Raw genomic sequence first — 13,469 nt, 5'->3', positions numbered from 1 at the left:
TGGTCATTGTAATTCTGGGTTTCAGACATTCCTTCATTTATAGGCCTTGGCTGAAGGGGGTTGCCACCTCTTTCCAAACGAATTTTTCTCCCTGAGTTTCAACTGAATCATCCCTAAGGCTCCCTCGGGAGCCCTTCTGCCCAGCTACGGTCCCCATGCTGTTATTGTGATATGTTTTCTGATTTTATATGTTCTACCTCCACCCAGGCAAGGTTGGCTTCTCCTCTAAGCCTGAAAGGGCTGGGAAAACAATCTCTTAGAACGTTCCGTGTGTTCTGAGTCAGGCCTAATTGGAGGAGGTGCGGTCCAAAGACAGGTCTGCGTGACCACCCTACGTGGTCTCCGGGGGCCATGAAATGGTCTAGTCCCATGGCCTGTGATGCGGCACGCCTTCCTTCCTTCTCTAGCCCTTGTAAACATTTGCTACTTTCTTCACCCAGCACCTGAGCCACACAGACGATGTACTTGTGAGACAAAGAGGCAACGGGCAACTCACACCCTTGAAACGGGAAGAACAAGATGCTTTTGCCCCGATGTACACGGACACATGGTGACCCCATCTCATTCAAGCCTCCGAAACAGCCTCCGTGATGCATTTAAGCACGGCCTGGACCCACCCGCTCTGCAGGCTCTGGCTGCAAGAGATTGCATCATGCCACTCAAGAGTGCTTCACAGGCTTCTAAATGCAAACAAGATACAGCTGGACAGACTGCACGCTTGTGGAGAAGGGCAGGGCTCACACGCAGTACCGTCGGGAAACATTTGGGTCCTACGTGGGGTGGAAGGAGGGGAGACCCAGATTTCTGCCACATCCTGCTGCACCAGCATAGGACTGACGAAGGAGGCTCCCTCTGACTATGTGTCCTCCTATTGCCCCCTGGCCTTCTCGCCTCCAACCAACACAATACTCTGAGCATGCCCAGTGCCTGCTTTAGACACTCTCCATTCTGAGCCCTTGAATCTCAAAGTCCCACCTTTCAACCGACAGGTGCCCAGTGCCCGCTCACAGCTGTGCCGGGCCTCTTTCGAAAGGCAAAATGTATCCTCCAGGTTCTCAGTAGAGGTATGGGATATGACCTGTTCCAGGACTTAAAAGGCCGTCTCAAATACGGGAATGAAGCCCAGGTACCAAGGAGAGAAGAGGGAAAGTTACAAAGACGGGAAGTGAGGAGGCCAGGGCAGACACTCCAGCAACATCCAAGGGAGAGAGGGTGGTAATCGTGGTGATGGTGGAGGTGGTAAAAAAAAAAAAAAAAAAAAGTCAGATTTCACAGTATTTTGAGGACAGAGCTGATACAATATGCAGATGGATTATGAACCCACAGGACAGACCAACGGACTGAATGTGGAGCGTAAAAGCAAAAAAGGAGTCAATGATGAATTCCATGGTGTGGGGCCTATGCAACTGGCGGATGCTGTTAATCTTTACTGCGATGTTGAACTTGAGAGCGACAGGTTTGATGGTGGGGTGGGGGTGGAAATAAAGAGTTACATGCTAATCTTCTGGTGTCTATTTGACATCTAAATGGAGGTTGAATCTGCCACTCAGGGGACAGCATGGGGCCTACGCAAGGACCTGGATTCATTGTCTGAATATGGCCACTCCTGCCCATGGAATCGTGGGCAACTCCGCTAACCCACTTGGCCTTTCACATCCTTATATGGAAAATGAGGCTAACAATAAACCTCCCAAGCCAGACCCTTCTAGCATCCCTCCTTACTTAGTCCCCAGTACACTCCATGGGCCAATTCTGCAATCCAAGTGTTTTCTCCCTCCATATTAATTTATTAAAAGAGACGAAAATCTGACCTGTAAGCCACTAACAAGCCAATCACAAAATCGCTCCATACACCCCACAGCCATCGTTGCTGAAAATACCCATTTCCTGTAATAAGTAATCAAGCTCTGGATTTCCCAACTGGGCACTCTCTTAAAAAGTTCAGGCACCCTACGCCAAGATTTCGAAGGAACAGTCAGTTTAAACCAAGACTCGAAAGAGACAGAAACCCTACAAGCCTGACCTTCTGGAGCTTTTGTGTCAACCATGTTCCACATAAACGCCGCTGTGGCGATTCAACACACTCCGTTGCAAGCTAGAATGTATAAGGGTGGATTATCAGGTTACTAGCAAACCGTGCACAATGTCATGACCCAAAATGATGCGTCTCCAAAACATGCTACTGCATCAGGTAGAAAGTACCCACGTGGCCAAGCTCTCTACCAACCAGGATGATACTGAACCCTCTAAGGTAACAACGAAGTCACACTTGTCGAAGACTAAATCAATCCTGTCCCTCACCAGAAACTGGTTTTCTGCTTCCTTAATGAAGCACACCGTAAACGGAGGGGGCGGGGGGGGGGGGGGGAGGACTACAGGCAAAAAAAAAAGAAACTGTGGGCTCCCTGGCTTCAAGAAACTTACAATCTGGTTGGTGAAACAAGCCCCATACGTAGAGTTAATCAGCAAGGCAAGAAGTGACCAGCAGGACGGGATGGATGCCAAGTGAATACTTTTGTTTTATTTACTGGAAAGATAAACATAGGCTGTTGAGCTCTAAGTAGATCCGTGTTGATTTAAAACAGGCTCCCACACTTGGTAAACAGAGCAGGTGCCGAAACTAGAACAATGTTCCAGGGTCTGCTCCAGTCTCTTCCCTGAAGATGCTGAGAGGCATCGTGGAGTCGGGCAAGCTTTAAGCACTGCCCCCTGAGTGTCTAAGCCTCCAAATGACTCCAGATCCTGCCCTAAAGAAGCGGGTTGACTTCGCATAACCAGTGCTTCCCTAAGCCTATTTTAGGAGGGGATCCTTTTTTCCAGTAACCTTATTAACACTCAGCGAGACAAATGTCAGGAAATGCTAGCCCAGAGCTGCCAAAGACTTTTCCCCCAAGCACAAGACGCAGTGTTGAGAAATGGTCAAGGCTGATTGGAGGCTGCAGCCTTCCCCGCACTCACAGTGATCTTAAACACGGCAATAAATAACATCTTTGACAAGTAGATATGTTTTCCCAGAAACATAATCCAGAATCGTATTCCCTTTTTGCGTTTGTTTTTAAAGATTTTATTTTCGGGGCGCCTGGGTGGCTCAGTCAGGCGTCCGACTCTCGGTTTTGGTTCAGGTCATGTTCTCACAGTTTTGTGAGTTCAAGGCCCGCGTGGGCCTCTGCTCTGACAGTGTAAAGCTTGCTTGGGATGCTCTCTTTCCCTCCCTCTCCACCCCTCCCCTATTCACATTGTCTCTGTCTCGCTCAAAATAAATTTAAAAAGATTTGTTTAAAAACCTTAAAGATTTTAAGTAATCTCTCCACCCAACATGGGGCTCAAACTCACATCCCCAAGATCAAGAGTCAGATGCTCTACTGACTGAGCCAGTCAGGTGCTCTGAATCATATTCCTGAGTCCACACATAGCATCAAATACTTAGTAACTATGTGCCCAATAATATGCCATTAAAAAAAGATATCAAAACTAAAACTAAAAACAAAAAACTGTAGACTTATTTGAGGTTATGAAAGTATACTCCAAGACCTCTAAAATAGCCCTAAATGTGCTGTATATATTCAGGGAACTAGTACAGTATATCTAAAGGGTTACACTGCAAGTTATCAAAAGTGAGTATATGTAATCCTATAAAACCATGATAGTATCAGCGGACTTTAAAACCTCCAACTACTTAAGAAGCTATCATTTTGTTTGCCTGTTTTGAAGGCGTAAACATCTTGGGAAACCCAAGGTGGATGGGCTGGGTGGGTCTCTTTTCTGGAGCAAAGCAGAGTACGAGTAACATTTTTAGCAACATTTTTCCGGGAAAGCCCAAACTTTTTCTTTTGTTAAATTCCCCAGAGGGGGCACCTGGGTGGTTCAGTCTGTTAAGCATCCCACTTCAGCTCAGGTCATAATCTCACAGTTCGTGGATTCAAGCCCCACATCAGTCTCTGTGCTGACAGCTCAGAGCCTGGAGCCTGCTTCGGACTCTGTCTCCCTCTCTCTCTGCTCCTTCCCTGCTTGTGCTTTCTCTGTCAAAAATAAAAAATAAAAATAATTAAAAAAAAAATCCTTCTGATCATGGTTGGGGTGACTGGATGGTTCAGTCGGTTAAGCGTCCGACTTCAGCTCAGGACATGAGCTCACGGTTAGGGAGTTCAAGCCCCGTATCAGGCTCTCTGTTATCAGCATAGAGCCTGCTTCAGATCCTTTCTCTCCCTCTCTCTCTCTCTGCCCCTCCCCTGCTATCTCTCTCAAAAATAAACAAACATTAAAAAGAAAATTATTCTGATCTTGGTAAATGTCTCATACATGCTGATGATTGTAAAAATTGAAACCTTTCAGAAAAATATTTGTGCCTATATATCAAGAAAAAAAATTTTTAATTTTATTCTCTTTTACTTGTCTTTCTAAGACTCTATCCTAAGAAATAATAAAGGAGAGGGGGTGGGGGACGAAAGCACAAAGATTTACATGCATAGATGTTCATCACAGGATTATTTAGAATAGTAGAAACAAAGGCATAAGATACTCTAAAGGCCCAACAATGTGCCATTGATTAAGCAAATGTGTGCATAAGCATATTATGGGCTGCTACGTGATCATTTAAAATCCTTACGAATTTTTTTTTTTAATTTTTTTTTTCAACGTTTATTTATTTTTTTGGGACAGAGAGAGACAGAGCATGAACGGGGGAGGGGCAGAGAGAGAGGGAGACACAGAATCGGAAACAGGCTCCAGGCTCTGAGCCATCAGCCCAGAGCCCGACGCGGGGCTCGAACTCACGGACCGCGAGATCGTGACCTGGCTGAAGTTGGATGCTTAACCGACTGCGCCACCCAGGCGCCCCTAAAATCCTTACGAATTTTAATGACATGGGGAGGTGCTTTTCATTACAGCAATTTTCCTTTTCAATAAAGACAAGGCTGCAAATATTGAGTGCTATAAGCTTGAGAATGTTGAAAACAAATATAAATATTAAACGGCGAACAGGCCACTTCTGGACAGTGATTAAAGGGACAGCAGTGGGTGACAGGACATGTGACATAAGGTTGTGAAACCTTCTGTGATTCTAATCTGAAAGGGATACGACCAAGCTTGCACAACACAATCCTCCTCGGTAGAATACTTTCCATCACCGCGGCGGTCAGCTGCCACACCAGCAACTCAAACCTCAAGAACTTCAGAATTCCTCATCAGAGAGTATTTTCTGGAAGGAGAGAAGGAAGCTCGGACTTTTAACTCTAGGCTCCTTTGGCCGAATGACTCCACTTTCTCTTCAGAGCATGACTGATCTATCCACCACTTTTTCCCAGGGGGGAAAAAAAAAGATAACCCAGCAGCCTGCTTCTTCATATTAAACACGCACAGCCCTCCTTCCAAGAATAATCGTATTTCTGCAGTGCTCACAGGCTCGCTTTATATCCTCAGACAAAATACGCACCCTCACCACAGTTCCGTCCGTGAAATGGGAAAGCTCTGACTCAGCTCCCGCTAGGTAACACATGCCAAGTATTCTAGAAAGTCTGGCTGAGTCATACATAAATGGGGAAAAAGACAAAACAAGGGGAAAGTGTAAACGTAGTGAATAGCGAAGGGAGTGGAGACGGTGGGTGGGGAAAAAGCTCTCAGGAAGCCAGCATAGGCTCACACCCTCAAATCACCCAAAGTTCACCTGGGCCACGGCGGCGTGGCCCCCCTGCCCACAATTTGTCAGTACTCACCTTTGCAGTACCTCAAGGACACCCAGAAGCAAAACCCTCGCCAACCTCGTGTCCCACTGTCCAGGGGCACGAGTGGATTCTCCTTGAGACAGGCCCACCCCATCCAGCTCATGGAGTTCCCCACCAACAGCACTGGGCAGGCCCCACCGTGCCTGTTATTCATCTTTCCCCGGCGTCGTTGTGGTCAGGGGTTAAGACGATGGCAATGATCTGGCTGCCCTGTCTCACATCCTGACTCCCACACCCAGGCAAACACTTAACCGCCCTGGGCCTACTTCCTCCTCCGTGAAACAGGGGCAACAGAGCATTAGGAGAGCACCTAGAACAATGCCTGGCACGCAGAAAGTGTTACTGGCTTATTTGCTGTTATTCTTATGATCCTTCATCATCATCGACTCCACTTTCTCCCAGCGTCTAGAACACTTTTTCCCCCACACAGTCAGCAACCACTAAATATCTGGGGGATCCATGAATGAATCGATGGTAAATGCAAGACCATTTACGGGGGGGGGGTGGTGGGGGAGGAACCTGAGGGGCTCAGTCGGTTAAGCGTATGACTCTCTTGGGTTATCGCTCAGGTCACGATCTCATGGTTTTAGGAGTTCAACCCCTGCGTCGGGCTCTGAGCTGGCAACGCAGAACCTGCTTGGGATTCTCCCTTTCCCTCTCTCTCTGCCCCTCCCCCATTCACACTGTCTCTGTCTCTCTCAAAATAAATAAATAAACTTAAAAACATTACAAATAAAAAAGACCAAGAGAAAGACCAATACAAGCTACTAATCCAAATTTGGAAGAAGGAAAGGGAAAATTCTCTACCCTACCCTAAATATATTCCAAATAAGCTGAAATTTAACAGACTGTCGACATTATTCTGAAGGGACTAATTAAAAGTTTGGATTGTCCGCATTTCATACTGCCATAGTGCTTTGGGGGTCATGAAACCTAATAACTGAATTTCTCTAAAAAGACAAGTCGAACTGAAGACATTTTCCCAAAGGAGGTAAATGAACTACACCAACAGGTACATGAAAATGTGTTCAACATCCCTAATCATCAGGGAAATGCGTAAGGAGATACCACCTCACACCTGTCAGAATGGCTATTATCAAAAGACAAGAGACAACAAGTGTTAGTGAGGATGTGGAGAAAGGGACACCCCGTGTGCTGTTGGTGGGAACGCCACTTGGTACAGCTACTGTGGAAAACAGTATGGAGATTCCGCAAAAAAAACTAAAGATAGAACTACCGTGTGACCCAGCAGAGCTTCTTCTGGGTTTCTATCCAAAGGAAGTGAAAAACAGGACCTCGAAGAGGTCTCTGCACTCCCAGGTTCACTGCAGCATTATTGACAATAGCCAGGCACTGAAACGACCTAAGTGTCCATCAACAGATAAATGGATTTTAAAAAGTGGTGTATATATACACAATGGAATATTATTCGGCCATAAGTACGAAGGAAATCCTGCCATGAGACAACACGGATGGACCGTGAACGTTATTATGCTGAGTGACATAAGTCAGACAGAGAGAGACAAATATTTCACGATATCATCTGTACGTGGAATCTAAAAACAGCTGAAACTCAGCAACGGAGTGAGACGGTGGTTAACTGGGGAGATGTTGGTCAAAGGGTACAAACTTCCAGTTACAAAATGAGTCAGTTCTGGGGATCTAATGTACAGCATGGCAATTATAATTATATACTTGAGTTGCCTAGAGAACAGACCTTACATGTTCTCACAGCAAAAAAGAAATGGTAATTATAGGACATGCTTAGGGGTATCAGCGAACCCTAGGACGGTAATCATGTTACAGTACAGAACTATTTCAAATCAACACACTGTACACCTTAAACTTATAAATGCATTAGGTCACTTACATCTCGTTAAAACTGGGATTAAAAAAAAATAAAAATGAAACATAAAATAAAAATACAACGCTTCTACCCCAAACTTGGCAATCCCACCCACCTACCTTTGACCCTTCCTTCTCCTCAATACCGACGTGTAATCTGTCGGCAAATTCTGCTGATGTTCCCTCCCAATCTGTCTACTTCACCAGTATCCCCACAGCCGGCAATCTAACACAAGCCAAAGCCCCCACGGATCTCCCACGGTGGTTAGAATCAAACACCAGATTCGCACCACATCCTCCCCCAGGCCATTCTCCCTCGTCCCTCAGGACCTACAGCCACTGTAGCTGGCTTTAAGTTTCTCTCACAGCTAAAGAACTGTCCCTTTAGGAACTTCATACGTGGTTTTCCTTCTGCCTGGAATGCTGTCCCATCTCCCACCCTCTCCTTCTCTCACACCCTTACCTGGCTAACTCTAATTGATCCTTCACCTTTCATTTTACTTATTTTTGTTATTGTTTATTTTTGAGAGAGACAGAGCGCGAGCAGGGGAGGAGCAGAGAGAGAGGGAGACACAGAATCCAAAGCAGGCTCCAGGCTCTGAGCTGTCGGCACAGAGCCCGACGCAGGGCTCGAACTCACGAACCGTGAGATGGTGACCGGAGCCGAAGTCAGACGCTTAACCGACTGAGCCACCCAGGCGCCCCCTTCGCATCTCATTTTAGATGTCATTTTCTCAGGGGGCCGGCCCAGCCTGTAACCCTCACCGACTTCTCAGTCAGTGGATGAAATCCCATCTCCCCGTCACACCTGTCACAGCACCTATACGCCGCCCCAGGCTGGCACCTGGCAAGGTAGGGGCTGAGACGGTTTTGCTGGGCCTCGGCATCTAGCACAGAACGTCCCAGCATACGCTAACTGCCAACAATCGCCCAGGAGAGCAGGTGAGGGCAGAGCCCAAGCCAAATAACCCATCAAAACACCCACATGTATTTAACACCCAACAGGATGTTCTCAACGTGGTTTTTCTTATTAGCCATGAGGAGGTGTCCCCACACCCCCCAAACTCCTCAGACAAAAAAAAAAGCGAGAGTTTCACCATGCCCTCTGAGCTTACTGGAAAATGCTCGACACAGGCAAGCAGAGACCCTGCCTGAAGCTCTCTCATCACGCTGTATTTCCTAAGTTTTCTGAACTCTTTCAGCATTTAAGCAATAACAACAACAAAAAAGTACAGCACCACAGTCTGGCAGGCTCTGCTCCTCGGGACACAGACTGCTTTCTTAGCCCACACCTCAGTGCTCATTACACAACAAAACGCACAAGACCAAGAATGACTAGAAATTCGCCCCACGGTGAAACTCCACATGGACTTCAAAAGGAAACCCCCAAGATACCATACCATGGTGGGAACTTTTGAAGCCTTGTGCCATCTCGTAAGATACATACTATACCAAAATACCACCATTTGGGGTACAGAACCTTTTTTTGCCGGGTACAAAGGAAGTTAAATGAAAGTCTTTGTATAGCAAAGACACCGGGGCTGGTGTCTGGGGAGCGGCTGCTCTCCCACAGCTTACGGGGCGCTGGAGGCGGGTCGGCCAAGACTCAAACACCGCCACGCTTAGCACAACCCAGATGCTTGGCCGAAGCAAAGAATTAAAAATATGAATTTAAAAACACCAGGGAGGATGAAATATGAACTAATTACGTGAATCAGGTAATGCATGGGCCTGGGGAGGCCAGGAAGAGGGGAGGGTCCTGGAACCTGAATTTCTCAGTTGTGCGGGGAGGGAAGAAGGGGAAGGGAGACGTGGACCTCTTGTGTCAATTGCTATTTTTTGGCTAACCTCCTGCCCCCACCGCGCCCTCCCCCCACCAAAACCCAACTCAATAGAGCATCCTTGGGGAATAATTTCCTCTCTCTTCTGAGCACAGATGAGGAACCGCTGGATTATAATACATATGATGCAGTTATCAGTTATAGGCACTAAAATGTGTGGGGCTTGCTTCTTAATTTAAATATTATTTGACCAACCCAATTCCACTAATTAGGAATATTTATTCTACACATTTATTTTTTATAATTCGGTAACCCACATACCACATGGGAAAAAAAATCCGGTTTAAAACATTTTGACAAAAAGCTTTAAACTCCTCTGTGAAAATTCCACCCCAGATGGGTGCTCGGCGGTTATTTTCTCAGCAACTGATGATAGTGAGAGTCTCTAATGATCACTAACAAACACGGAGCACTTCTCTGGTTTCAAAGGAAAACATTAGAAATAATTATGAAATAACCTGGCCCAGAAATTACAATAAACCCGAATTTCAGAGAAATTCGGCAGCAATCCTTAGACAATTATTTTGAAACACGTCTGATGAAACAGTGGCATGTGACAACGTTTGATTTAAAAAGAACGAATAACAAAAATGTGAGGAAGAGCCCCGGGTCTGGAGGAGAGTTCGCCTTCACCGGCAGAGGTGAACTGAACGCAAACCAGAGACCCAAATGATACATCAGCCGGAATCCAGAAGGCTCCCTTTATAAATACAGATACACCGTGCTGGCCAAACTGGTTTTCTGGTCGACCCACTGCTGTCCAGTGAAAAGGCAGATCATTCATTTCTGGTCCCAAGGTGCAGGATTCCTCTATCCCAAAAGCTGCATGAGACCACTGGGCGGATGAAGAGGCCAACAACCACAGCCCTCCTCTACCTGCCCGGCTCCCTCCACCAACCCCTCCCACTCCAGCACCCCCCCCTCCCCATTACCCCTTCGTCTCAGGTGAGGATTACAGAAATGCACAATTACAGCGCTAATTCATATAACCACAGACACCATTCAGTTGCCACAGCATTAAGTGTTTCCCAGCTTAAGTCCTTTCTCTCCTCTGTCCCGCTGCCAGAGCCCACCCTGCTTTCACAGCCCAGAACCCCTGCGCCAACCCCCCCCCACCCCGGGCCACTCCCCAGGGTCCCCAGGAGCAGAGCAGAAAGCACAGAAGTTGCGGTCGCCAGCCGCGGCTCCTTGGGGCAAGGGGCTCCATGCGAAGCGTGGTGGGGGCCCAAAGCGGTGGCCGCGGAAAACACACCTCCTAAGACAGCAGGGGATAGAGGGACCCAAGTCCCGCCGCGTTCCCCTTGCCAAAACCCACACTGGCTCTGGACAAAACGTCTTTGCCTCTCCTCAGCCTGTCCATTTCGAAAGATGAAAATTAGCGCTTAGGGTCTACCTTGTGCCACCGTCCACGTGGGACGGCTGGGGAGGCAGTAGGGGCAGCTCTCTCTAAACGGATCAGCCCCCATCCACACTCGGGCAATGCTCACCAGTGTGGGCCCACGACCTCCATCCACACCCGCGAGGGGCTGTGTCCACCCTGAACCACTTCTAAGAATGGCACCTTCTCTCCACTCGGAGAGCAAAGAAAAAAAAAAGCCTCCAAGTGATTCTAAAGATAATGTCCTTTCTCTATAGCTTTAAAAAAAAAAAAAGGCAGAGAAATACATTTCAAAGGCTAGACACACAATGGGAAACGCCCGGGGCGGGGGGGGGGGGGGGGGGGGGGGCAGGAAGCGTGAAAAGGACTGGGCTTCCTCATTTTACCCTCTAGGACACTGCAACTATCGCAAATCTTTGTACATTGTTAAAATGTTGTTTATACAGCATTCACTCTCCTCGGAGAAACCTGCATCAGTCGGAGCCCCGCACCAGCAACGCCCTCACACCTACGAGGCTGTCCCTGATAATGACCCTGCCTGACCGTCCGCAAAAGAGAACCAGCCACAGAAAGTTACTCTCCCTTAGTAAAGAACAGGCCACCAGGCCCCGGAAAAGGAGCGGAGGACCGGGTCCAGTCCTCGCTCTGGCCACTAACTCAGCGTGTGACGTTGGGCAATTCACTTAGGGCATCTCTGGGCCTGTTTCCTTTTCTGAGAGCAGGTTGGGCCGAGATGATCTAAGGTCACTTCCAGCCCTGAAACCTTGACATTGTAGGAGCGTATGTAATTATGAGCATCCACTTTACTGCGGGGTGGGAGGAAGGGAAAAGCTTCTGGAAAAATGTCAACCTTTTCTATGTGCCTCATTTATAACATAAGAATTTGTAGAACATTTTCACAAACGATGACTCAAGACGTGGCTTAACAGAAATAAATCACTTTGTAATACATACACACACATACATATGTATTTAATATTCACATAACAGAGGCATAATTCATTAAATAATATATACTCTATTATAGCAAGCTACAAAGTAAGGAGACAGTTAGCCTGAAGTTTGACACAATGCATCTTGAGGTTTTTCTACTTAAGAAAATCATTTTGCCATTTTTAGAAATTACAAGTAACAGAGAGGCAAAATATATTAATGGGTAGCATTTTGTGGTACTCAAATAAAAAATACATGAATTATTTCATGCTTTGCATAATTCTACCTGTCATAGATTCATTATAAAAAATGTGTCTTCCATTAATTATTTCAAAACTATGAAGTCCAGCTCATGATATAAATATATGGAAGAGAATATTCTAAGAAGGCTGAGCCATCTTCTCAAGAGGTTAATTTATAAATTCCACTTTCAGAGCCTACAAAATCTGAAAGTACATTAAAAATATATGTAGACACACGTTTTATGTTATAGTCTCTCACTACTAGAAACAAATGTTTCCTATGTTAAACCCACAGGCTTTCGAAGCCATGGAGGTATGGATTAATTTGAACTTAAGCCCGTCCAAATTCATTTCTACTCTCCGTTTACAATCAATCAGCCCAGATAAAATTCTACTGATATTAACGTAGAATGTTACTACTGTCCAACAATTAAGATAAATTGGGGGACGGGGGTGGGGGGGGACTGGAAAGTGTCAAATCCAAAGCTTCCCTTTTGCATTTTCTAATTCCCTCCTCTGCAACTCACCTCCGCTAAATGAGTTTTTCAGGAAAGGATTTGGAGATTGTGTTTTTGTAAGCTGCTATGGCACCATTTCCAGTCTCCTCCAAACCATGGTGGTAGGGTCCCATTAGCTAGAGACCACAAGGCTAGACTAACCCAACACCAGGAGAAAGGGGTGGTGGGAAGACATGGAAGTTTTCCAAGTAGGTAACAATCACTAAGGTCCAATAGCAGAAAACAAATACCTTCTAGATATAAACCATATCCAAGAATATTCCAAATATACATATATTTTAAAGAAAGAAAAAGTGATAAACAAGACTTGTTATCAACAAAAGAATATTTTCTTCATCTCCGCGCCCCGCCCCCCCCCCCCCCAAGAAAGGAAGGAACCGCCTTTGTAAGGTCACTTACGACAATGTGTGCCGGTGACGGAGAGCGGGCATCCTTGAGGGCTTGTCTGCTCTGGAGGGTCCCCGCCTGGACATCAAGCAGTGGCCATTTCATCTGGAGATACTAGAGGGAGGAAACAAAACGAATGTGGCGGATGAATTTGGAAAAGCCATACAAAACAGCTATCCCAAGACCTAACTCCTGGGGTCCCTGATACACAGACGAGAAACTCAAAGGAGTAAAAACAGGCAAATAACAACATCGAAAAACTTAAATGCATGCAAAGAACACAGCCACCCACAGAAAGATCAAATCGTGCATATCAAGAGGTTCTTCTTAGGGTTCATGTCCAACAGGTACTTTCAACAGAACATCAACACTATGAGCAACTACAGTTTGGTTCTGAACATTCAAACTTCAGGCTGGCTCTAGAGAACACGATTTCACTGGTACTAACTCGTTTAGAGGGAAACGGTAGGGATGTGGGAGAGAAAAGCAGGGAGAGGTCTCCCAAAGGAAGAAAGCAAAGGGAAGTCTCAAGCCGGAGGACACCATCAATCCCGGATCTGCTCTTTCGGTGGTGACCTTCATTTCTAAAATGCCACCATCCTTCA

General features: G+C 46.4%; 1 protein-coding gene across 17 annotated transcripts in view; it reads right to left on the bottom strand.

The window, feature by feature from the left end:
• TCF7L2 (transcription factor 7 like 2) overlaps nt 1-13,469 on the bottom strand; it is a 203,142-nt gene that overhangs the window by 112,635 nt on the left and 77,038 nt on the right. For all 17 annotated transcript variants that reach the window (XM_047073452.1, XM_047073459.1, XM_047073448.1 and 14 more), the window contains one exon: nt 12,877-12,978. In XM_047073452.1, the coding sequence (XP_046929408.1) occupies nt 12,877-12,978 (102 nt within the window). The remainder of the gene's footprint in view (nt 1-12,876; nt 12,979-13,469) is intronic.

The sequence above is a fragment of the Lynx rufus genome, unplaced genomic scaffold, assembly GCF_022079265.1.
Source record: "Lynx rufus isolate CCGP_SWC_20201006 ecotype Redwood Valley unplaced genomic scaffold, mLynRuf1.p SCAF_11, whole genome shotgun sequence".
In the NCBI taxonomy this organism is placed as follows: Eukaryota; Metazoa; Chordata; class Mammalia; order Carnivora; family Felidae; genus Lynx; species Lynx rufus.
The sequence above is the reverse complement of the archived record's forward strand: the minus strand, read 5'-3'. Positions and strand labels throughout refer to the sequence as shown.